At 43.2% G+C, this 24,722-nt stretch overlaps 1 protein-coding gene across 1 annotated transcript in view; it reads left to right on the forward strand.

The window, feature by feature from the left end:
- colgalt2b (collagen beta(1-O)galactosyltransferase 2b) overlaps positions 1 to 24,722 on the forward strand; it is a 51,832-nt gene that overhangs the window by 17,368 nt on the left and 9,742 nt on the right. Inside the window, exons 2-8 of the mRNA XM_080431928.1 lie at positions 11,828 to 11,938; positions 12,968 to 13,085; positions 15,499 to 15,633; positions 16,969 to 17,173; positions 20,831 to 20,950; positions 22,886 to 22,962; positions 23,893 to 23,999. Of these exons, the coding sequence (XP_080288054.1) occupies positions 11,828 to 11,938; positions 12,968 to 13,085; positions 15,499 to 15,633; positions 16,969 to 17,173; positions 20,831 to 20,950; positions 22,886 to 22,962; positions 23,893 to 23,999 (873 nt within the window). The remainder of the gene's footprint in view (positions 1 to 11,827; positions 11,939 to 12,967; positions 13,086 to 15,498; positions 15,634 to 16,968; positions 17,174 to 20,830; positions 20,951 to 22,885; positions 22,963 to 23,892; positions 24,000 to 24,722) is intronic.

Here is a 24,722-nt window from a genome sequence, read left to right on the forward strand (position 1 = left end):
AATCACTTAAATTACCTTTAACCACTTAAACCCTATGTACTGTATTGTATTGGTCAAATAGCAAAAACAGGTGCTCTTTAAGCTCTTGCGGCGCATTGTGAGCTTGTACAGGTAGATACAGGTGGATGTGGTTAAACAGCAGGCCAGAGTGTGTACTGTAGTCTGTAATTTTTGCCGGACCCAGGGGGTCTGGCTTACATGAGGCTTTGTACCTGTTTTCTCCATACATGGGCATGGTCACTTTGTCCTTAGGCCCCAGCCATAAAAGTCTGTCCCCCTTTCGTCCATACATGGGCATGTTTTGTACCTGTTTTCTCCATACATGGGCAAAAAACAGGTTTTGGTCACTTTGTCCTTAGGCCCCAGCCATAAAAGTCTGTCCCCCTTTCGTCCATACATGGGCATAGACACAGGCTGACACGTCATGTGAAGTCTGGGTCTGGCATAACCAGGTCTCCTGGTCTTGTTATGGTACTAGAGGTTCGGAACGCTACGTGGAACGCTACGTGGAACGCTACGTCGCCCCGCCGATCCGACCGATATGTCTGAGTCGGGAGGTTGTACCCGTCTGTCTGTGTCCCTTTTATGCCCATATATGGAGATCCCTGATGACATCAGTATATGCCCATATATTGGCATGCCCATATATGGGCATATCGGTTGGATCAGAGGTTGACAACTGGATATCTATATATGAATATATATGGACCTATTGGTTGGATCGGCGGTTCTGGACAACCGCATTTCCGAACTACTCCCTCCCATTAGCCCTCCCATTGGCCAATTTTAATATAGGATTACTGTGGTATTGCTGTTATTGTGTGCAGTTTTATGAACTGTTGTCTGATATGTATAGTGCTGTGGAAAGTCATTTCACGCAAAGTCTTACGTTTATGATCCATCACAAGCGCCCCACCCACAAACACTGCCAACTGTTGTGAGAGATGAGATGATTCAATTAGATCATTATTGTATTGTATGTTGGTACCGGTACTTAGAAGTCTGTCCACAGCAGAAGGTTTAGTATTTTGTGTTTTGCAGTAATTTGTTTGTCATTTGCATGTGTTTTTGTTTCAGGAATTGGTACAGGGGCGTTAAGTGGGGTTCCATGGTATAGTTGGTCAATGTACAATGAATGGCGGATAAATGGAGGACATTGCAGTATTCTTTCTTTTAAATGAAATTATGAAATATGATTAAATGACATTTAGGATTAAGTGGGTCTGGTGGGTAAAAATGTGTTGGCATTTGTGGTACAGTTAGTGTAGGTCAAAGAAGAGCACAATGAGCGATTTAATCATGGTGGGTCCTCTCTGGCCCTGGGCTTGTTAGCTTCTGTTGACTGTGAGAGGCATGAGGAATGTCAGGAGGTGCCCGTGCCTCCTACATAACCCCTCCTCCCTCTCTCTCTCTCTCTCTCCTTCGTCTTCCCTCTCTCCCTCCCTGCGTATTCTCTCCATCTCTCTAACCCCCTCCTCTTCCTCCTCTCCTCGGCCCTGCAAGGCCATCGGGTGGCCTGTGGCCACGTCAGCCTCCAGGGACAACAAGGTTATACTGCAGAGTCCGTGCACGCGCGCTCCCGTGCATGGACACACACACACACACACACACACACACACACACACACACACACACACACACACACACACACACACACACACACACACACACACACACACTCGCAGCTGTATATCTGTGATGCACTGCAAGCTTGTATCAGCTATTTTTTTGAAAAAAATCGTGAAAATGTGTGCAAATCTTTGAATATATATATTGTTTTTTTAAAGCGAACATTTTTAACTCAAATCTTTGCTTCTGGGTCTTCTAAATCCTAACAGTTTTTTCCCCCTGATATTATATTGCTATAATATCAGTTGTTCTCAAACTTTTTCATGTCAAGGACCCCCAAAATGATATGTATTTGGCCGCGGACCCCCATCCCAAAATAGGTTGTTCCAGGGACCCCCAGAAGCAAAGATTTGAGTTACAAATGTTCGCTTTAAAAAACATTTTCAAAGATTTGCACACATTTTCTTTTAAACGCATATGTCATTTTAGATTTTATCCACTTTAACCATTGTTTTATACTTTGGCTATTCAAGAATAGCAGATCTACAAGCTCATAGCGCGGCACTCGGAGCTGCAGGCACGCCGAGCTATTCCCGGTCTTAATGACCGGGAATAGGAATCTATAGGTATAGATGCAGATGGAGAGAGAGACACCACAGTACCAAGTGCTGCACTGTTATGCCTAATTTATATTACATTGTAGGACGGTGTCCCGCACCAAAAATAGGCAGTTGCGACGTGTTGTGAGCCTGTGTATATAGGCTACTTTCAACATGGTGGGACTGTCATACAACACAGTATAAATCAGGCTTTTATAGCACTATGGATCCACTTGAAACATGAGATAGAAAACTAAACGTTGCTTTCCTCTTCTCATCCATCAGAAGACACAGGATCAGTGTGGTAGCCTGTTATCTGGGTTACAATCAAAGTTGAGATAATCCAGTTTGAGATGTAATATTAAACAAAGGTCAGATCATGGTACACTAGATTGTTGGTGGCTGCCACAGGGAAGAGGGAGTATAGAGTGATGGATGAGCATTTTGCGGCCGGGCCGGGCGGCAGTGGCTCATAAGTGTGCTAGTTTCTGTACGCCACAATTGTACAAAGTATAAAACAGTGTTAAGTGGTTAATAAGACTAATTATTAATGCACCATTTACCATTGACAGATGGAGGGATTGCGACAGAGGAGAGGACAAATTCCGGGGGGCAGTGGTTTGATAGGAAGGATGGAGGAAGACAGGGACAGCGAGGGGGTGCTGGAGAAAGGAAGTGAATGGATGGTGTACTGTAGCTAGAGGAGGTCTGGGAAGCCATGTGTTGTCCAGATGCTGATCACTGAGACAGTTTGGGGAGGGGGGAGCCGAGCCCTAAAAACCCTCCAGGCAGAATAATAAAGAGGCTGCAACTTACTGTAAGCTTCAAAAGAGATGCTTCAAAACAGAGGGAGAGAGGAAAGGATTTATACTTGGTTGCGCGCCGGTGTTGCGCACCGAAAATAGCCGATCTACAAGATCAAAAACGCACTACGATGCGTTTTGAACTTGTAGATCAGGTTTTTTTTTGTGCGCAACCAAGTATACATTGGGATGGGAAGGGGGATGGAGAGCACAACAGTGTTCACTTCAAACCACCGAGAGCCCAAACTGTAATGAACGGTCATTTAATCAGACTAATCGATCGTCTGCTCGTTGATATATCGTTGCTGTCAGGCAGAAAACTCCATATTTGGTTTTTCGTCAATCAATGATGATCATACTACAGCGTCACACAAAAGCATCAAAAGTAGCAGTTATACAAGCTCGAAACCCCCCCCCCCCCAAAAAAAAAACGTGCTACCCAGTTATTTGGTTATAAGTTGATTATTGGTTCTAAATATTGGTTTAGATATATTGTGTGTTAATTGCCTAGCCCTGCGCTGTAGGCATGCTGGTAGCTTCCTGGAGCAGATGGGTGCTGTGCTTCTAATTGTTTATATAGTTGTTTATAAAGCTCTGGAGGGCTTAGGGCTGGCCTACATCACAGACACCCTGTTGTTTTATGTTCCTTCATCAACCCTTAGATCCTCTACTGCCGTGGTTCTCAAACCTTTTCATGTCAAGGACCCCCAAGTTCATGTATATATTTGGCCACGTACCCCGTTTGAAAATAGTTTTCCACATTTTGCTTTCACACTGTTCTAACTGCAGGCTTGCTAGATGTGCACAAACCTACCCAAAAGAAAACAGGAGATGCAGCTTTCTTCAATTATTCTCCCTAATTATGGAGCACCTCACCTAAAGACATTTAAGAGGCAGGCTCTGCTGAAATCTTTAAATCACAACCTAGCCTTTCTATAGCATTTCTCTTAATTATTAAGGTATTTTACAAGATTCTATTTTATATTTAAGTTATATACTTAAAAGTTATATACTGCAAAGCACCTTTACACTTAATTCTTTTTTTTTACATCTTTAATGTAAAACAATTTGAGCTGCATGTTTTGTATGAAAGGGACTGTTACAAATTAAGTTAATTATCATCATTATTATCAATATTATTATTATTATCATTATTACAACTACTGCTACTTTCTATTGTGCTCTGTTCTCATGCACCGGGCGGTATCAGCCGAGCACAGCTGTTTGACCTGGGCTCTAGCGGTACGCTTACAGTTCAGCTGCATTACTAACGTACCAGACTCTGATCCTGTCTAGAGGAGAGGAAATTGCAGAGAGCGAGTGGAGAGGGATGAACCCAACCCAGTGTGAAATGGGAGAAAGATGGAGGACGACAGAGCATGTGATGGAAAGCACAAAAATCCCTAACCCTTTAAATTAACATTAACCTTAACCTCAAAAGACAGGGCAGAGGTAGTCCGAAGGTGAACGTACCCTTCAGGCCATTTTCCTGTTGCGTGCATTGCCTCAACAGGCATATAATGTATGCACACACACACACACACACACACACACACACACACACACACACACACACACACACACACACACACACACACACACACACACACACACACACACACGCACAGGCCTCAATGTATGTATTTAACAGCTGCACATACGTATCCAGAAATCATAAGGCACACACAGAGATGCTACGTCCGTAATGGAAAATCACACGATGTACTCTTGAGTTGTGAGTTGTTCCTTCAGAGCTCACCGAGGTTGGTGGGTTGGTGGGTAGAGGAGGAGGGGGTGTGTGAGTAGCCTGCGCCTTTAAAACATTAACCCTGGTGGTATCCCTATTTTGGGCATGTCATTATAGGTGAGCTTTTTCGAAATGTTTCCAAAGCAAGAAAAATAATGCTCTACAGCATATTGCGAGCATGTAGACCTAGACCGGCAATTTTTTACGCAACACCACCATACGACAAAGTATAAAATACATCTTTCATTGCCTGCCAAGAACTCATTTATGCGTTTTTTAGTAAAACACTTTTTTTTCCCACTTTTTTTTTTTCACACAGAACCATAGATAATGTGTTCCAAAGATGTACTGCTCCATTCACTTCCTGGTTAAAGTATTTGGGAAATATTCTGTATCTCGGCTCCTGTGTTTTACTATGTATTTTTGGCGAAACATGCTATTTTCAACTGGCTGCAATTATGGAACGGATTACCGCGATCAGATTCCCCCGATTCTACGAGACTCCTACGTGTGTAATGAGGGGATCACCGTGAGGACGGTGATCATAGAAATATTTCGTTAAAAACGCTGGCACTGGCTGTACCCTGTTTAAAAAAACCTCTGGCACTCAATGTGTTAACCACTTCAACCCCAGCATCCATATTCTAGGGGGAACATTAGGCAAAAATAGCAGATCTACAAGCTCACAACGCGTTGTGTTGCGACACGTTGTGAGCTTGTAGATCGGCTATTTTGGGGGTGAAGAGATTTGGTGTAGTTGAAAAAAAGTGCTCCAAGTACAGTTGCAACTCAGGTCCGTTGCACTAAGACTAGAGGAGTTTTAATGGTTAAGTGGTTAAAACTGTTCAAATTAAAACAAGGACCATGCACTGTAACAGGGCTTGGTGGTATAGGAGCCAGCAGAACGGCAGGGTTTTTTGGATCAAAGTTCTATTTTTTTTTTATATCCGGTGCTTTTACAGAAGCACAAATTAACCTGCTTGCCACGCATTCACATCAGGTATAAACACAGAAAGTGCCACACAGAAATTTCTGGTGTCCAGGAAAAAAAGCCCTTTATGGTTATGCCGCTTCAGGGCAATGACCCTGGTCTCAGGTTATTGAAGCGAGAGGGCAAGATGGTACACGCCAGAGCAGATGGAACATACATGCTGTCAGGACTATTGTTAACCATGAACACTGATGAGATGATGAGGGTTAAGTGTGAGGTATTCTGAATTCAGTATTATGCATGTGAACTCTAGCTCTTTAGAACAGTGGTTCTCAAGGAGGGGTCCCGCGGACCCCCAGGGGTTGTTGAGAGGGATCCAGGTGGTCCCCAGCTAAATTATTGATAGTTAATTATGAACCAAATGGACTCTTGCAGATCTGTAACTCTTGACAAATGGAACAAATGTACAAATGGAACCAAATGGACCCTTTCGGGTCCATTTGATTCCATTTGTACACTCTCTGAGTTATGGGGGGGTCCGTAGTGGCCTAATGAATCCTAAACTGGGGGTTTTGGAAATTAAAAGTGTTGAGAACCACTGCTTTAGAACGATAGCTTCATTCGATTTCTCTTCTTGAGACTGCAAGGCGTGCTGCTGATGCCAGATGTAGGATGCTTCACTATCCATTGTACAGTATGGTAACATCAGTCTTTATTGTCCAGTTTCTCGGACACAAGTAGGTTTATCCGTCGCCAAAGAGGGCCCTGTAAACAGAGCCTCCTAATACTCACCAGAGTGCTATATGGGTCTGCTGACAGTTTTATATTCTGTCAGGGTTTGTGAGCAGATGTGAAAGCATCATTAGCATTTTAGTGGGGAAATGTGCAAAACAAAGTCGTCCGGCTCATCTGTCGGTTTGCCTGGATTTTAATGAGCTCAGTGTGGAATTTAAGTAATGGGCCGTTGTGTTCTTTATGGAGGAGAAAGTTTCTGGAATACTTATAGTCCATTTGCTTTCACTAAAATGAAATTACTTTAACACCACCACCACCACACAAGAATGTCTCGCTCCTCTATCTTGTCTCTCTTGTATCTCTTGTCTATCACTCTTAAATCCTTACACTGGCTCCCTGTGTGTCAAAGAATTGATTTCAAAATACTACTGTTGGTCTATAAAGCTTTAAATGGTTTAGGGGCCAGAATACATTTCTGATCTTGTGCGATATCATGAACCATCCAGACTTCTCAGGTCATCTGGGAAAGGTCTGCTTTCTGTCCCTAAAACCATGAATAAACGTGGGGAAGCAGCATTTAGTTTTTATGCACCACATATCTGGAACAAACACCCAGAAAACTGCAGGTCTGCTGCCACTCTTATTTCTTTTAAAACACAACTAAAGACCTTTCTTTCTTTTTCTTTCTCTTCTGCACTGTAATTGCATCTGCTATTTTTTTGTAACTTATTTTGTTTTATGCATCCTAATGTCATTGTATAACAGTATAATTGTGTTTCCTTTGCTTGATGCTCTGTGTGAAGCACATTGAATTGCTTTGTTGGTGAAATGTGCTACACAAATAAAACTGCCTTGCCTCTTTCAGTTTTTTCCATTGCTTGTCTCTCTCTGTGTATCTAACACATACATAGGCCTACTGTATAATGGGTGCACAATATGGGTATAGACACATACCACACATTCTTCAGCGCTCTTCTTCCCAAGAGCTTCCCACACATCTTAATCCTTGCAAATCACCACTCACAGCTGAGTCCTTAATTGGGAGATGAGATGACATGTTGCAACACATTTATTTCCACCCTAGCAGTGTGGATTTGACGCGGTCAGAGAAGCATGTAAACGTATGTGCAGCGTCTATTAATCAGCGGTAGCAGTCAGGTGTTCTTGGTCTGTTCCTAGCCTGCAATGAAAACCAAAACATAGTCATGAAGGAGATCCTGCTTCTCCATATTTGCAGGGTCAAGCATGTACTCACAGTGAAATCCAGAGTGTTCATTTAACTTAATCTTGTGTTAAATTATCACTCCGCATTTTGCTGTGAACTCAAACTCACATACATACATACATACATACATACATACATACATACATACATACATACATACATACATACATACATACATACATACGTATACAGTCATAGGTACACACACACACACGCCCACATAAACACTCAACTTCAAGACCAGACACATCCTTAAACATACACTTGAAAGTCACATAAAACGCTGTAAATAGTAAAACATCAGTTTCTTACACACAGGCACACTTCATGTTATGACACACACACACACACACACACACACACACACACACACACACACACACACACACACACACACACACACACACACACACACACACACACACACACACACACACACACACACACACACACACACACACACACACACACACACTGTCAGGACTGTTATTAACCTCTGTGTCTCCTTCATACCAGCTGCTGTGTCTGTCTGTCCCTGATGGCCTGCTTATGTGTGTGTCTGCAGGTAACTAAAGAGTGTTGTACTGTAATAATAATAGAAACCAGTAAACCACCTGAGAACGTTTACTGTTTCTGAAGTGAGGTTTGTACAAGCTGTCTTTTTTGGTTTAATGTGTTGCGTGCGTGCGTGTTTGTGTGTGTGTATGTGTGTGTGGGAACGACACACCCACCAACACAACAGGTGATATAGTTCTGTGCTAAACGTGGGTAAATGTTGAGCGTTAAAACTGTTATCATCTGTGTTGACATGGTACAGCTTTTTTCATGTGTGTACACACTGTGTTTGTGTGTGTGTGTGTGTGTGTGTGTGTGTGTTTCACTCTAGTTAGCAAAGTTGGGTGTGATTTTGGAGTGAGTACAGCAAGGAATATTACAGAAAGTAGTGGAAAACTCCATCTCCATGTGTTTGTGTGTTTGTGTGTGTGTACATACACAGGGATCTTTCACACACTGTAATGACCTTTCCTCTATAAGCTCATTTTAAACATCTATTTCTTCTAATACCGTGAGATCAAATGTATAGAGCTGATGAGCATGTTGAGCATGTGTACTGTGTTAGTCCGTTTCAGCATTACCAAGAAGAACACACACACACACACACACACACACACACACACACACACACACACACACACACACACACACACACACACACACACACACGTAGACATAGTGTACTCTGAGTCAGCCCTGGCTGCTGGTGTGGAAACCTCCGAAATGGTGAGAGTACAAACCACAAGAGTGACAAACAGGCAGCTGCAACACTTCTACGCTTCTACGCTGACGTGTGTGTGTGTGTGTGTGTAGTGACTGCTTGTACACTGGGTGCACATCATGTGCACATGGACATCTCGTCTCTTGTAAACAGGTCCGCCTCAGTAGCATTTCTGAGTCAGGATGTTGGCATAGAACATCAATATTCAAATTTAGATTTGGTTTGTTTGCAGACACATTTGTTGCTGAGGTAGACGGGTATTGACATCATGGATTTGTTAGCCTAAGTGGCAAAAAAAACAAAACAACAATTAATTTATTATAATATAGTGGAATTATAGTGATTTATATCACTGATACTCAAAGTGGGGTCAGGAAACCCCAGGGGTCCTTTAGGGGGTTCCAGGGGGTCACCAGCTTAAAGACTTAAACCCTATTGTATTTCTTTGCTATCTGAAAATAGCCGAATTGTCCTGTAGACGGTTACTCTACAGTGTAGAGTAACCGTCTACAGGACAATTCGGCTACACAGAGTTCACCCAATCAGCTGCCACCAATTAGTGAAATCACCACGGGTGTAATTTTGGGTTTGAAAATGAAACCCTGCACCCACTCAGCCCTCCTGTCAGTTAATTGGTGACCTCTTACTACTCTAACCATCGGCTATCCTGTCCTCCAAACCTATTTCTATTCATGAGTTTTATGAGACCTGTTAACCGTCTTGTATAGTAAATGTTTGGTATGCTTCTCTGACAGACTGGAGGAGAGACCCTCAGAGTCAAGTGTCTTGTATGATGATTTGACTATGGAAGCATGTTACGCAGCGAAAATAGCCGATCTACAAGCTCTCAATGCGTCTGCGATGCATTGTGAACTTGTAGATGGGCTATTTTCGGTGATTATTTTAAGATTAGAGCATTTGAAGTGGTCAAACTAGCAATATGTTCAGAAGTATCTTCCATAAAATCATAGTCTCGGATATTTCTTATAAGGAAATAAAAAAAAACTCAATCTGGGATTTCTTCACCTAGTTGGCAGCATGTAGAACAGCAGGACAATATTACTAAAACATCATCATTTTACATATTGTGTTAATTGTTTAGGAATCAGCGCTAGTGTATGGGGCGGGCGGGGGTAGCCTGGCATGGCATGGCCAGACTAATATCACTGCGTAGATATTAGTCTGGAATCTTTGGGTGGAACCTGCATTAACAAGGGGCGGATAAAAAAAAATGCCTCTGGTGATAAACCCGCCCCATATTTGCATACTGGTTCCTGATTGGTGCCCCACAACTTTGGGGGCAGCTAAATCCATCGCTAAATCCATCACAACCGAGCGAGGCCAGACCAAATCTACCGAGGTCTTTTTTTTTTGTGGTTTCCAGGCTATGGTTGGGGGGGGGGGCAGTCATGAGATTTTATGTAGCTTTAATCCATGTGTCTCTGCACCTGCACGAGTAGTGTAGCAAATGATGCGTAATTTATACTCCGTCCTACAATGAAGTATAAATCAGGCTCTAGGGCAGCCAGGGGAATGAAAGTGCCAGACAGGAGCTGTATATTCTAGCACCACACAGTAATTAGAATGCTGTGGAAGGAGGCTTGACCTTTTGTCTAGATGCCTCGTCTGTCCGCCAAAAAAAGGCAGATCTTCGGCAAGCGACAGCTCTGATGGGATTGATTTAATAATTGATGAATCTGTTCGTTATTTCATTATTCTCTTCATTATTTATAATTGATGAATCTGTTCATTATCTAATTATTCTGTTGTTCATCTATTCTATACCATTCATGTAGACCATAAAGGTGATGATGGTGAAATAAGACAATAAAGTACAAAATAATGGTCAAATGCTCATCACACAAGTCAAAACATAACTTCATTTTCTAATTATGGAATAAAGACAAACATTAACCTTTTGGTGACGTTGGTAAAGCACATATTCTAAATATTGACATGATATATATTCACAAAATGTAATTTCATCCGTTTTCTGTTGATCAATTAACCGGTTATTCCGTTAACCCATAGCTACCAGTGGTTGAGTAACCTCGGTCCCAGCCTCACTCATCTGCGAAAAGAAGAGCCTGGTCACAACCTAAAGCAGCGAGTGTCTAGGAAGTCCTGAGTGGACAGGATTTCCGTTTCCCCCGGAAACGATATTTTTTGACCAATCACAACACTCGTTTCATTCACGGAGAATGTTAACAGATTTGTAAAGCATCAACGTCATTTCCTTGGGCGGTACTTCCGCCTATTATAGGTTGTCAACTTCCTAGACAACCAACATCCCAGGTCTTGCCCAGGGTGGTGGTTGAGGGACTCTCAGGGTTCCTTAACCCATTGATACCTGGGACGCATCTGTGTCACTTTTAGATTTCTTTAGGCTATTCAAAAATAGCAGATATACAAGCTCATAGCGTGGCACCGAGTGCCGCGCTACGAGCTTGTAGATCTGCAATTTTTTGATAAATCGTGAAAATTATTTTAAATTTTTTTTCCGATTTTCATTTTAGGATTTTGAAAATGTTTAGAAGCGGCCTCAGGTCTTAATGGGTTAAGGGGTCCTAAATTGACCCTTACAGGTCTGTACTGTTTGGTTCCATTTGTACACTGTCAGAGTTAAGGGGGGTCCTTGAAATGTAAAAGTTTGTGAGCCACCGCCTTAGTCCATCACGCAATACAGGCCAATGGCGTCATGCTCAATATTGGACTGTCTCATTCCTAAAGAATGGCTCGTTTGGAGGTTTTGCTGCCACTTCAGCTGAGGAGGAGTAATACACAGTAGAATCCTCAGTGATAATCTTTTCCCATTTGTAACTCAAGAGAGTGTACAAAATGTAACCAAATAGACCCGTGAGGTTACATTTTGTACACTCTTGGAACCGAATTGCTGTGTAGCTCGTCTGAATGACTGACTGCTGTATTTGCTGTTGTTTCAGGGCAGCAACGGACCACAATGCGGACAACACCACTGCCATGCTGAAAGACTGGCTGAAGAGAGTACAGAACAACTACCACTATGTGGAGTGGAGACCCATGGATGAGCCAAGGTAAGCTGAAGCATTTAGTGCTCAGTTCAGACCCCCAAATAGGCGATGCTGTGATATGGCCAGAGACAAATCTCCCTTTTTCTTTTATAGAAATCTCTTTATTACATTTTTAAGCAGACAGAAAAGTGAAAACCGGTCTAACAAAGAGGCCTGCAATTTCAACATGAGTGACAACAAGTAAAGAAGACAAAAATAAATTAACCCAAGACAAAAGAGAAAATAAATCAAATAAGACAAATCTCACACACTCTCACATTCAACCCAGGACAAGGAAGAGGGGAAGGAAAATCACTTAATTCAACAATTAAGTACATTTCGGAGCTCTTCATCAACAAGGTTGCTGCCAATATGGTCCAAATTCCAATAATGGTTGCCATGTTTTGTGAAAGGACTTCAAGGACCCGCCAAGGGAGAACCTTATTCTCTCAAGTTTAATACAATACATTTCATGGATCCACCTGTTATGGATGGGAGGGGATGGATGTATCCATTTAAGGAGAATCAACCTCCTGGAAATCAAGGTTGAAAATCAGGGTCAATTTGTTCACCCAATGCCTTCCCCAAGGTATCAAACACTGCAGCCCAAAACACTGACAAGGTCCGGTGTGGATCTGAGAATGCTTGACCAGTGTGTTTGATTAGTGTGAACACTGTGTGAACCATGTGTACCAATTGAAAAGCTGGCCTCGAACACTCGTTCATGTGTAACTCGGCTGAGGTTTGTATTGGGTGTGAGAACGAATGGGAACAGAACAACATTAATATTCATGTGAAAGCTGAGACAATTACAGCATTGTGAACTTGTGAAATGGGACATTCTGCACAATGAGTACTTTCTACTTTTGGTACTTTAAGTACATTTTGATACCGATACTTTTGTACTTTTACTGAAGTACATTTTGAATTCTGGACTTTTACTTGTAACAGAGTATTTCTGAATTGCAGTATTGATACTTTTACTTAAGTAAAACATGTGAGTACTTTGTCCACCACTGGGTACTGATGAGTTTCACCTTCCTTCTGTCTCAGGGCCTATACAGACGAATGGGGTCCGAAGCACTGGCCTCCCTCCAGGTTCAACCATGTGATGAAGCTGAAACAGGCGGCGCTGAAGGCTGCCAGGGAGAGATGGGCAGATTACCTACTGGTAAAGACTGGCGTCACCAAACACGCAGGCTCAATCTACACTCCACACATTCATTCCATGCAGATGAGCTCGTATTGAGTCTAGGTTTCAATTACAGATCAGGCCCAGGCAGTTGTGATATGATAACCATGCTATAAACTATGATGATGCTGGACAAAGAAACGAGACAAAGAAATAAGCATTGTTGGTTAAATCACCTTCTTCTCGTAGCATTTCTGGCCAGCTCTGACGTCTAATTTAGCGGCGCTGTCTCTCATCCGTTCACTTCAGTTTATTTGGGTGTATATAAACACAAAAACAAACAAACAAACAACCAGGGAGTATTCCATTACGGGTCTCCAAATGTCCTCTCAATTTTGGTATGTCATCATTGGCTTTCCTCCCAGATGCAGTAGTTCACAGAGGAACACCGGCTAGAAGCTACTGCACACACACGCCACCTCCAAACGTGCCAGTCCACAAAGCACGCACACATGCAAAAGCTCTCACACACAGATGTATTAAAGTTCTCAGTCGACAGCACGTCTTCTATGGAAGTTTGTTGTGCTGCGAAAATAGTCTATCTGCAAGCTCCCAAAGCGTCTGCATTGAGAGCTTGTAGATAGACTATTTTCGATTATTATTTTAAGATTAGAGCATTTGAACTGGTCAAACTAGCAATATGTTCAGAAGCATCTTCCATAAAATCTTAGCAGTCTCGGATATTTAATATAAAAAGCAAGGGTTAAAGCCTCAATCTGTGATTTCTTCACCTGGTTGGCAGTATGTAGAACAGCAGCAGGAACAATATTACTAAAACATCATAATTTTACATATTGTGTTAATTGTTTAGGAAACAGTGCTAGTGTGGTGGGCTCCTTTCACACTATTTCACAAATCGCACATTAGGACTTGGCCAAACAAACATTTTCAGTCCTGAGATTTTATTTTGCTGTAATCCATTAGAATGGCATACTGGTCATATAGGCCTGAAGGGAGGGTTAACAAAGCCCCTTCAATCACATGACCTACCCTATGTCCTATGATCCCTGACCTCTAACCTGTACCGTAACACTGACTGGACTAGCATTTCAACATTATTATTTTGGGGGGTTGTGGCCTGAAAAGGTTGAAAACCAGTGGGCTAGATGTTTGGTTTCACACGAGGAGCCCCGGGTTTGATTGAATCCAGGTGATTATTACACACGGGCCTACTTGATATCCAGTGTAAAAAGGAGCATATCATATCATATTTTGTCCCTTGGTCTTGGAATGACACTTACCTAAGTGAGTGATATCGGTATTCTGTCAGCCATACGGCTGTGCTTTGTATTCATGTAATGTCCTTTTATGTACAGTATGTCTTTCTTGTGGACCTGTGTAAGCTACCCGCCTCTTGGCCAGTTCATTCTTGTTAAAGAGACTCATGTCTCATTGTTTTTACTGGTAAAATTTTTTTTTTCTTCCTATTTCCATATTTTAGAATCTGTGTTAATTTATAACAATTTCATTAACTTGAATTGTCCTGGAGCTCTGGTAGTTAAACCAGATGTGTGCTATTGTACATACTGGAGACACAGACTTAATTGATGACATCATGGATTTGAATCTTTACTTGTGTCTCATGTCCTTGTTCCACTGTGTACAGTATTTAATAAAGCTGATGATGAGCCTTAAAGTTGCTAACCACTTAAACCCTATATGGTTGACTATTTATCTTTTTGCGTTTGAGTAAAATGCTGATGCCCCCCAGTCACTGGAAAGACAGGACGCAGTAGCACTAAAGCACAAATGTCGGCTACACTTAAACTTGGACCTATAAAATAAATAAACGGCCGACATTTGTACTTTAGTACAGTGTGGTTTAAGTGTAGCGAAATTAAAATATCCTACATAAAAAAAATTACATTTCTTTGGTATTTTAATTTCGCTACACCTAGCCCTGCTGTAATGGATATCAATTAGGGGATCTTGCAAATGAAAATACAAACACACACACACACACCTAATAAATATACACTTTGCTACTGGTGCCATGACATATTCCCCTCTGGGCTTGTGAAGCTCCCAAGCCGCAGGGGCATCGCCTACTCAAACGCGAAAAGAAATCCATGCTTGCATGGTTGACCGGAGTCCCTCAGGGCTCTATACCATGCAGGGTATAGAGCCCTGAAAATATTACTCATCGACAAGCTCACAACTTGTTGCGTTGCAACGCGTTGTTTTTTTATTTTGATTTTATTAAGGATCCCCATTAGCTGGTGCCATAGCAACCAGCTAGTCTTCCTGGGGTCCACACAAAAAAACATACAAAAACACTTGTGAGCTTGTCGATCGGCTATTTTCAGTGAAAGCTTTCCCCACAACAAATGTATGCTGGGGTTTAAGTGGTTAAAATATGAAAGTCTTCTCATGTGTGTGTGTGTGTGTCCAGTTTGCAGACAGTGACAACTTGCTGACCAACCCCCGTGTGTTGAACCTGTTGATGGCAGAGAACCTCACCCTGGTGGCTCCTATGATGGAGTCTCGCTCTCTCTACTCCAACTTCTGGTGTGGCATCACCCCGCAGGTAAACACATGGACTTAAAGAAAATACCCTTTTGGGGCCTTAAAGGAGCACTTCACCCATTTTCAACCACATCTTCATATCGGGCAGAAACCTCCTATCTCCATATTCGAACTGTTTGTGTTTTTTCGTTAATTAATAATGCTTTATTTACTTGATCATACTACAGCGTCACACAAAAGCATAAAAAATAGCAGCTCTGCAAGCTCGAAACGCGGTGCACAGTGCGTTTTCAAGCTTGTAGATCTGCTACTTTTGCTATTTTTTTATTTGAATCCTGAAAAGTAACTGTTTTGGACATATGAGGTTTCCACCCGACAGACAATATAATTGGTATTCACTAATGCTCATTATACGATGGCACAGTTCCATCTACTCACTCTGCATCTCATTGGCAATGGACAGTTCAGAAACCTGCCTACCAGTGACATCATCGATGGGGATTCCAGGCTACTAGAAACTACAGCCTTTCTCTTCCTGGAAAGTTAGCATGCTGAAAAAGAAGCCATTGTTCTTGCATTAATAAAAATAAGAATGAGAATGAGAAAAAAAAGTCCACCTACCAAACCTGCCTACCGATGATGTCACTGGTAGGCAGGTTTCTGTCCAGAGCCCCTTTTGAAAGGAAGAAATGGAACCATCTTATATAATTGCGAACGCGGAAGGAGGCGCACGAAGCGCGCCTCCGCCCAAGTGGAGCTTACTATAAAACCGTGCTCGGGTTGTGTGTGTGCGTGTCTGTGGCGCTGCCTGTGTGCAGCCGCGCCCCCATGTCACTCACGCTCTCATTGGCTGCTGACAGATTTCAGAGTGGAGCTTACTATGAAACCAACCCGATCGCCCCCCAAACACGGTGAAATAGCACGGATTGACAAACGGCAATTCCGTGCATAGATGACTAGGAACTCCGAAACTCCGTGCATAGGAGAACCATATCCCCCCCCCATTAACTTCAATACGAGGCGGAGGCAGTCTCGTGACTTTCTCTCTACGCTCTCCCCATCACGGTGAAATAACACGGATTACAAGTCCGTAAATACACAACATGACAATTTTAAAAAGACACACAAAAAAATTGGGCTGCGTTCGCTTCCCGCGTTCGCGCGTTTTACTTGTGAGCATTAGTGAGGACCAATCATATGAAGATAGAATGAAAATGTGGTTCTTTACATCATTTACTTATCTTTGCCCCAATTTCTGTCACACTACTACATCATCAAAACGTGCACGCACACAAACGTGTGTCTGCACACACACACACACACACACACACACTCACACTCACACTCACACTCACACTCACACACCCACGCCAATATCACTCTCCATCCTTCACAGGGCTACTACAAGCGGACTCCAGACTACCAGCCAATCAGGGAGTGGAAGCGGCTGGGTTGCTACGGCGTTCCCATGGTGCACAGCACCTTCCTGCTGGACCTGCGTCGTGACGGCAGCCGGGACCTGGCCTTCTACCCTCCTCACCCCGACTACAGCTGGGCCTTCGACGACATCATGGTGTTTGCCTTCTCGGCGCGGCAGGCAGGTGAGAGGGTCACGTATGTGGAACATACCACTCACTGTACTACCATCCATATCACACACCTTGTATCTCCATATTTCAACCTTTTTATGTATTTTTGTAATGCCCTTCTTCGTCATACTATACAGTCTCACCCAAAAGTAGCAAAAATAGAAACGTGGCGCGAAGTGACGTTTTGAGCTTATGCTATTTTTGCAATTTTTGAATTTGAATCCTGAAAAGTCTGCCATGCATTTATATTGATTCATGGATTGAATACTTTATTAACAGTTTGCAAAAAGTACAGAGGTACAGTTACAGTATACAATGATGCTAAAAGGATATCACAAAAAGCCCTGAGGGTTTGTTTCCATTGTGGATGTATTCAATTCATCAAGACATATAAAGACATACAATACTATACAAGAATCATCAATACTAGGAGCAGTAAAAGTATATTTACAGAAAAACAGTGGGGGGTCATTTCTTTTGGCAAGCTATAAGACTCTAGGTCCAGTTACAAATTGCAGACAGGTGCTCTTTTATGGCGGTTTTGAAGGAGGAGTCCCACTTTTTGATGGCTGGTGGTGTAGGGCATTCCACATTTTGGTGGCATAATAGTAGAATGGATTCATCCCCATCTTTGTGCTGAATCTGGGGGGAATGAGATCATTGGAGCTCTCTGTGGTGTTCTCACTCATTTGAAGTAGTTTGACAGGTACATGGGCATTGGTCCATTGAGTATCTTGAACCCTGAGCCATCCCACCCTAGCATAATGGACAGGGCTTAGGTGAGTCCGAGGTGTCAGGTCTAGTAGTAGTCTGATTAGTTTGTTTTGAGAGGTCTGCCGTTTAGATTTTAGTGCCTTTGAGGTATTGGAGTACCATGAGGTGCATGCATAGACAAAATGACATTGGATGAGTGCTCCATTCCTACTGACCAACGAGGAGATCCTGCCCAAAAATGTTATTTTTTGGTCTATGGTAAAGACGCGCTGCAGCGGGTCCTCTTCCCAGCGCCTGAGCATCGCGCTTCAACAATGTTGACCTCCAGCGTTGCTTGGTGGAGAGCCCAGGGAGCTTCAAGCTGAATAGTTCAACTTTTGGAGAGGACACTCATCAGTGTCACATTTGATCCTCTTGATTGTATCTGACAGCCCCATCATTTACGACAGTGGTCCCTAGAAGAGAAATGTTAAGTCTCCCAAACTAATGAAAATAGCCGATCTATAAGCTCGCACCGTGACGTGTTGTGAGCTTTTAGATCGGCTATTTTCACTACTTCTAGGTTGTTGTTTATGGGCGGTGTAGCCGCCCCTATAAGTGGGTTGGGACACCTCATTAGCTGTATTGTGATTGGCTCATTAGTACACCCCTAGCTGTACTGTGATTGGCTGACTCTATTCAGCACTGTGATTGGCTAGCGAGACACATGATGACATTATCCATCCATCCATCCATCTTCAACCGCTTATCCGGAGTCGGGTCGCGGGGGCAACAGTTCCAGCAGAGAGCTCCAGACCTTCCTCTCCTGAGCAACATTAGCAACTTCCTCCTGGGGGATCCCGAGGCGTTCCCAGGCCAGTGTGGAGATGTAATCCGCCCATCTGGTCCTTGGTCTGCCCCGGGGTCTCCTCCCAGTGGGACGTGCAGCGAGGACCTCCCTAGGGAGACGCTCGGGAGGCATCCGTACTAGATGCCCGAACCACCTAAGCTGGCTCCTTTCCAAGCGAAGGAGCAGCGACTCTACTCCGAGTCTCTCCCGGGTGACCGAACTTCTCACCCTATCTCTAAGGGAGATGCCAGCCACCCGTCTGAGAAAACTCATTTCGGCCGCTTGTACCCGCGACCTTATTCTTTCGGTCATGACCCACACTTCATGACCATAGGTGAGAGTAGGAACGAAGATTGCTCGGAAGACCGAGAGCTTTGCCTTCTGGCTCAGCTCTCTTTTCGTCACCACAGTGCGGTACAGCGACTGCAATACCGCTCCTGCTGCTCCGATTCTCCGGCTGATCTCCTGCTCCGTCCTCCCCTCACTCGTGAACAAGACCCCGAGATACTTAAACTCCTTCACCTGATGATGACATTAATAACCTATAAATAGGATTATGCACTTCTAAAAATATATTTTTTTTAAGTGAGCTTCCATCACTATGATGACCACTGTGATGACCACACCGCCCACTTCACACTGGGTGTGATTTTTGTGCGGTGAAACCGCCCCTATATGTGAGGTTTGGATATTTGCACACCAAATCCTGCGCTGTGATTGGCCACAAATGTACCCCCCTAACCCTGCACCGTGATTGGCCAATCACAGTCTATTCAGGGCTGTGATTGGCTAGGGAAACATGACACATGTGCATAGCCCTATAAATAGGACCATAACTTAAAAAAAACCATAAATTTGTTTTTTTAAAGTTATGGTTTCTTCCATCACTTCTTCCATCACTTCTTCCATCACTGTGATGACCACTGTGACCACAACGCCCACTTCACACTGGGTGTGATTTTTATATTTATTTGATTTTTTGAAAATGTATTAAATTTTGTGTTTGTGTACGTGTGTGCGTGCGTACTTGCCTGTGTGTGTGTGTGTGTGTGTGTGTGTGTGTGTGTGTGTGTGTGTGTGTGTGTGTGTGTGTGTGTGTGTGTGTGTGTGTGTGAGAGTGAAGAGCGGGAGAGTAAGCACCAGAGATTACTTGCATGTGTGTTTACTGTTAATTTGTTAGTGTTTTGTTTGTGCTTTGTAAGTGTGCATTGTGCCACTCAACTCTTCAATGGTATTTAATGGTTTGCTTAATGGTTCTGTTTGTTCCCTGTCAATCGTTATGCACATCATACGCATGCCCACGCACGCACGCACACACACACACACACACACACGCGCACACACACACACACACACACACACACACACACACACACACACACACACACACACACACACACACACACACACACACACACACACACACACACACACACACACACACACACACACACACACACACACACACACACACACACGCAATAACGGAATGAAGAGCACACACAGAATCAAGCCATATGACACACACGGAGCCTATTATCTTCACTCTGCCTCATCTGCCTTAATCTCACGCATGTTCATCGGATATGAAACAAGCCAGCATTGTTCTAGCGCTGCAAACACAACAGCAGGACTGTCAGTTACACACAGAGATGTCAAGAGTTATAGTCGCCATGTGAGCGGAGGAGCGCTTCATGGATATCATGTCCGGAGCACTTGCACGCATCGTTCGGAACTGTCAGCCATTGAGGTGCTCAAACGCTGCGTCAATAGCCTAGCTGAAACAACAGTAAACAACATGTTGTGAAATAAAAGGAAGGGAATGGCCGCTGGCTGGCGTCATAGACTGCCTGGCCACATGAAGTGTTGTTTTTATTTAGTTCTGTGAGTTGTATATTTGTGTTTTGGTGTAGCCGGGTCCACGTGTGTCGGCTCAGAGACCTTTATGTGGGATGTGAGATTGTTTTTTAGGTGAGCATTGTGCATGTATGTTTGTTTGGAAATGTTTGGGTCGAGAGGGTGTGTACAGAATTCTCTCTGCTGTTTACAGAACTGTCTCTTATTCCCTGTGTGTGTGTGTGTGTGTGTGTGTGTGTGTGCGCGTGTGTGTGTGTGTACTCTCACAGATGTGCAGATGTACGTCTGCAACAGAGAACATTATGGCTTCCTGCCGGTTCCGCTGAAGGCCCAGCAGAACGTCGACGATGAGAGTGAGGGGTTTATACACACCATTACTGAGGCCATGAGTAAGTTTGCATGCACACACGCACGCACGCACACACACACACATGTGTCCACGTCTACACATACAGTACATGTGTATGATTGTTTGACATTTCGGTGCTGTCGGGCAGAAACCTCTTATCTCCATACTCTAACTTGTTGTGTTTTTTTCGTAAATTAATACCCTACTACTTCATACTACAGCGTCACACAAAAACATCAAAAGTAGCAGATCCACAAGCTCGAAGCATGTTTTGAGCTTGTGGATCTGCTATTTTTGATTTGAATCCTGAAAAGCAACAGAGACGATTTGTTCTTCACGGTAACACATTACTAGCCTGGTAAACCCTCCCTCCGGAAATCTCATTTGTAATTTATTTCAGGAGTGAGTCTGGCATGATCGCCCATTCTGCAATTTTGGCTGTGGGCTGGAGTTGGGCGGGAGTAATACCGTTGACTGACAACCCCTTCAGCCAATCAGCAGTGTCCCACTTCAGCTAGTGCATTTTTACCACTTCCAGACTATGTGACGCAACGGGACTTTTGAGACGGCCATGCCCAAAATAGGTTGCCTTATTCGGATACATGCGTGTCACTGCCCGCCCCTGCCGGTTCTCTAAATTTTTATTTTTAAATAGGCTCTGTCATGATTAATTGACCACATATATGAAGTTAAACAACTAAATTCTATCCAAACGATATCTTATAAGTAAATTCCGTGCCTCAAAATAGAAGTTTGAGAGCTTTCTGAAGTTTAAAAACAGCGGAGAAAATAGCGCACAGAAAAGATGGCTGCCGTTCGTGTTTTGTCGGCTGCATTCAGGCTGCACTCGGTGCCATTCGGGCTCACTCGAACTCGCCACCTGATTGGCCTACTTTCGCTGTCAATCACAGAACGATGAGCGACGACGCTGATAGGCTCGTTTTTTTGGTAATGCGCTAGAAACGCCCAGACAAGCCTTCAGGCCAGACTCACTCCTGAAATCAAATGGAAATGAGATTTTCCGGAGGGAGGGTTTACCAGGCTAACACATTACTACATGTATTCAAGAATAGAGGTACATATTGCCCGCAGTTACTAGCTACACTTTTGACTTGATACTTTAAGATGTGTATATTTTCTCCTTTTCTTCCCTCGCTCCTCTCCTCTCCTCCTTGACCTGGCTGAGTTCTATTACGTTGTCCTCTTTCAACCTACTTACTCACTTTTGCTGTGTTACATACAAAAATAGCCAATCTACAAGCTCACAACGCATCTCGCTGTGATTTGTTTCAGCTTGTAGATAGGCCAGGGGGGTCCGGGACCACTAGGGGGTCCTCAGAGTTACTACAGAGGGGCCTCCAAATCTTTGTGTGATAGGATTTTTTTTAACATTAACCAGTTGAACCCTAGCATCCCTATTCTGACGGGAACGTTAGCCGAAAGTAGCCGATCTCTAAGCTCACAACGCCTCGCAGCATGAGGCGTTGTGGTTTATTTTCATTAACATTCATTAACACGAATCCAACATGATAGTGCTGTCTATGAAGCTATCTATGAAAAGTTTAATCTGCAACACAATTTTATTCCATACGTAGTGGGGGTCCCTGCTTCATCTCTCTCTCTCAGCTAAGGGGTCCTTGACCTGAAAATCATTGAAGATAAAACAGGCCTTAGAGTCACTGAACAGAGAAGGGCAAAGGGAGGACTTGCAACACACCTGTACATACCAAGCTGGGAATCAAACCTGCCACATTCATGCGGTCGAGGCAATAGCTGGCCTAGCTGTTGCTCCTTTTCACTGTATCGTCCCCTCTTCCCTGTATGTTTCCACCACTCCCAGGCCTCTTTATAATCATTCCTCTCCCCACTTTGATTTGTAAATAAACCTCTACTGTCCAGAAAGAACTACTGTAATTCCGTGACCCCATTCTGCTATTTTTAACCTTCCGTCCTCTCTCTTTTCTCTTGCCAACAGTTGACCATGATAACATTGAGCCTTCTCAGTACCTGGACTCTCCGCCAGCACGGCAGGAAAAGATAGGTTTCGATGAGGTGAGTTATAAGAGCCACGTCCTGGTCTGTCCAGGGAAATTAAGGCTTGACTCGCCAACTCTCCACTGTACTTCTCTCTCTCCGTCTGTATATTTACTGTACTTCAGCCGGCCACTCCCACTTCCTGCCTCTGTCCCAGTTTCCTTCCTTCCACTGTTGTCCCCTCCCTGCCCTCTCACCCTCATCTCCATCCTTATTGGTTCCTGCCTCTTTTTGCTTTGGATTTGGTCTTTGTGTTATTGTTTTGTTTTGCTTTGCAGTCTCTCAATAGCCTCCCTAATTGTCCCATGATGACAGGAATTCATAGGGCAGAGATGGTAATAAGCCTGTCACCGTCAGACTCAGAATCCTGTTTTATCTGATGTCTGTATTTTTTACATCAGATCTGCCCTCCTTCAGCCTTCGTTCTCACCACGGCAAATTACTTTTCTGTCTGAAAACACTCAGCAAAGTAGACTAGCAAAATACTAGGTTCAATAATAGGTTCAGTGTTACATTAAATACAACTAAATGATGTGCAAAAGCACCAGCAACAAAGATGTTTCAGAGCACAATTTAACATTAAAGGTAGGGTACGTGATATTTCTTTTGGTTAAAACAAAACGTTTTTTGTTACAAGGTTAAGGCGCTATATTCTGATCAGGATACCAATTTGATCCAATCACTCTAAAAGCAATGATTACTATCTGAAAATGCATTTTCTGTTTAATAAAGAGCTGGAGAGACATGGAGAGAGTCTCCATTGTAGCAATGAGAAGGCCCTACTATCAGAATATAGTGCTATTTAAAATGTTTTTTAACTAAAGAAAATCACGTACCCTACCTTTAATAACTATTTACATTCATTGAAATGTCGCTGACTTTCTGTCTCTACTTTCTCCTACAGTATGTTAATTCTTTCTCCTCCTGTGTTTCTTTGGAATCTAACAGGTCTTCCTGATCAACCTGAAACGTCGTTTGGACAGAAGGACCCATATGTTGAACACCATGTCCTCTCTGGGTCTGCAGGCCACACTCACAGACGCTGTGGATGGCAAGTATGTCACTCTGACTCTCTCAACCTCTCTCGCTCTCTCTCTCTTGCACACAGTGGTGTAAAGTAACTAAGTACATTTACTTAAGTACTGTACAATTTTGAGGTAGTTGTACTTTACTTGAGTATTTCCAATTTCCAATACTTTTACTTCTACTCCACTACACCTCAGAGGCAAATACCGTACTTTCACTCCACTACAATTATTGACAACTTTAGTTACTATTTACTTTATAGATTTTGATTATTATTACAAAACCTACATTAACCACTTCAGCCCTATACATTTCGGCCATTTGAAAATAGCCGATCAACAGCTATTTGCAAAAGATTTTTTTGACGTTCTGCATAATGAGTACTTTCTACTTTTGGTAGAAAGTGCATTCCGGTACCAATACTTTTGCACTTTTACTCAAGTCAATTTAGTTTTCCGGACTTTGGGCTCTATGCTAGTGTCTTTTCTGTTTTCTGTTATTGTGGGGAAAGCTTTTGCTGAAAATAGCCGATCGACAAGCTCACAACGAGTCGCTACGCTAAACGCAACAACTATAACTATCTATATGTCTTTGCTGTCCACACGGGAGAAAAACCTTTCTACGGTAAACAGTGTGACAAGAGTTTCAGAAGGTTAGATAGTCTTAAGACACACCAGCATTTGTGAAACATATATGATCCATAATGATCTCGCAGAGCTTTCCAATCCAAGCTGTAGGCTACTATCACGGAA

The sequence above is a fragment of the Gymnoscopelus braueri genome (assembly GCF_963280865.1).
Source record: "Gymnoscopelus braueri genome assembly, chromosome: 6".
NCBI classification, from domain to species: Eukaryota; Metazoa; Chordata; class Actinopteri; order Myctophiformes; family Myctophidae; genus Gymnoscopelus; species Gymnoscopelus braueri.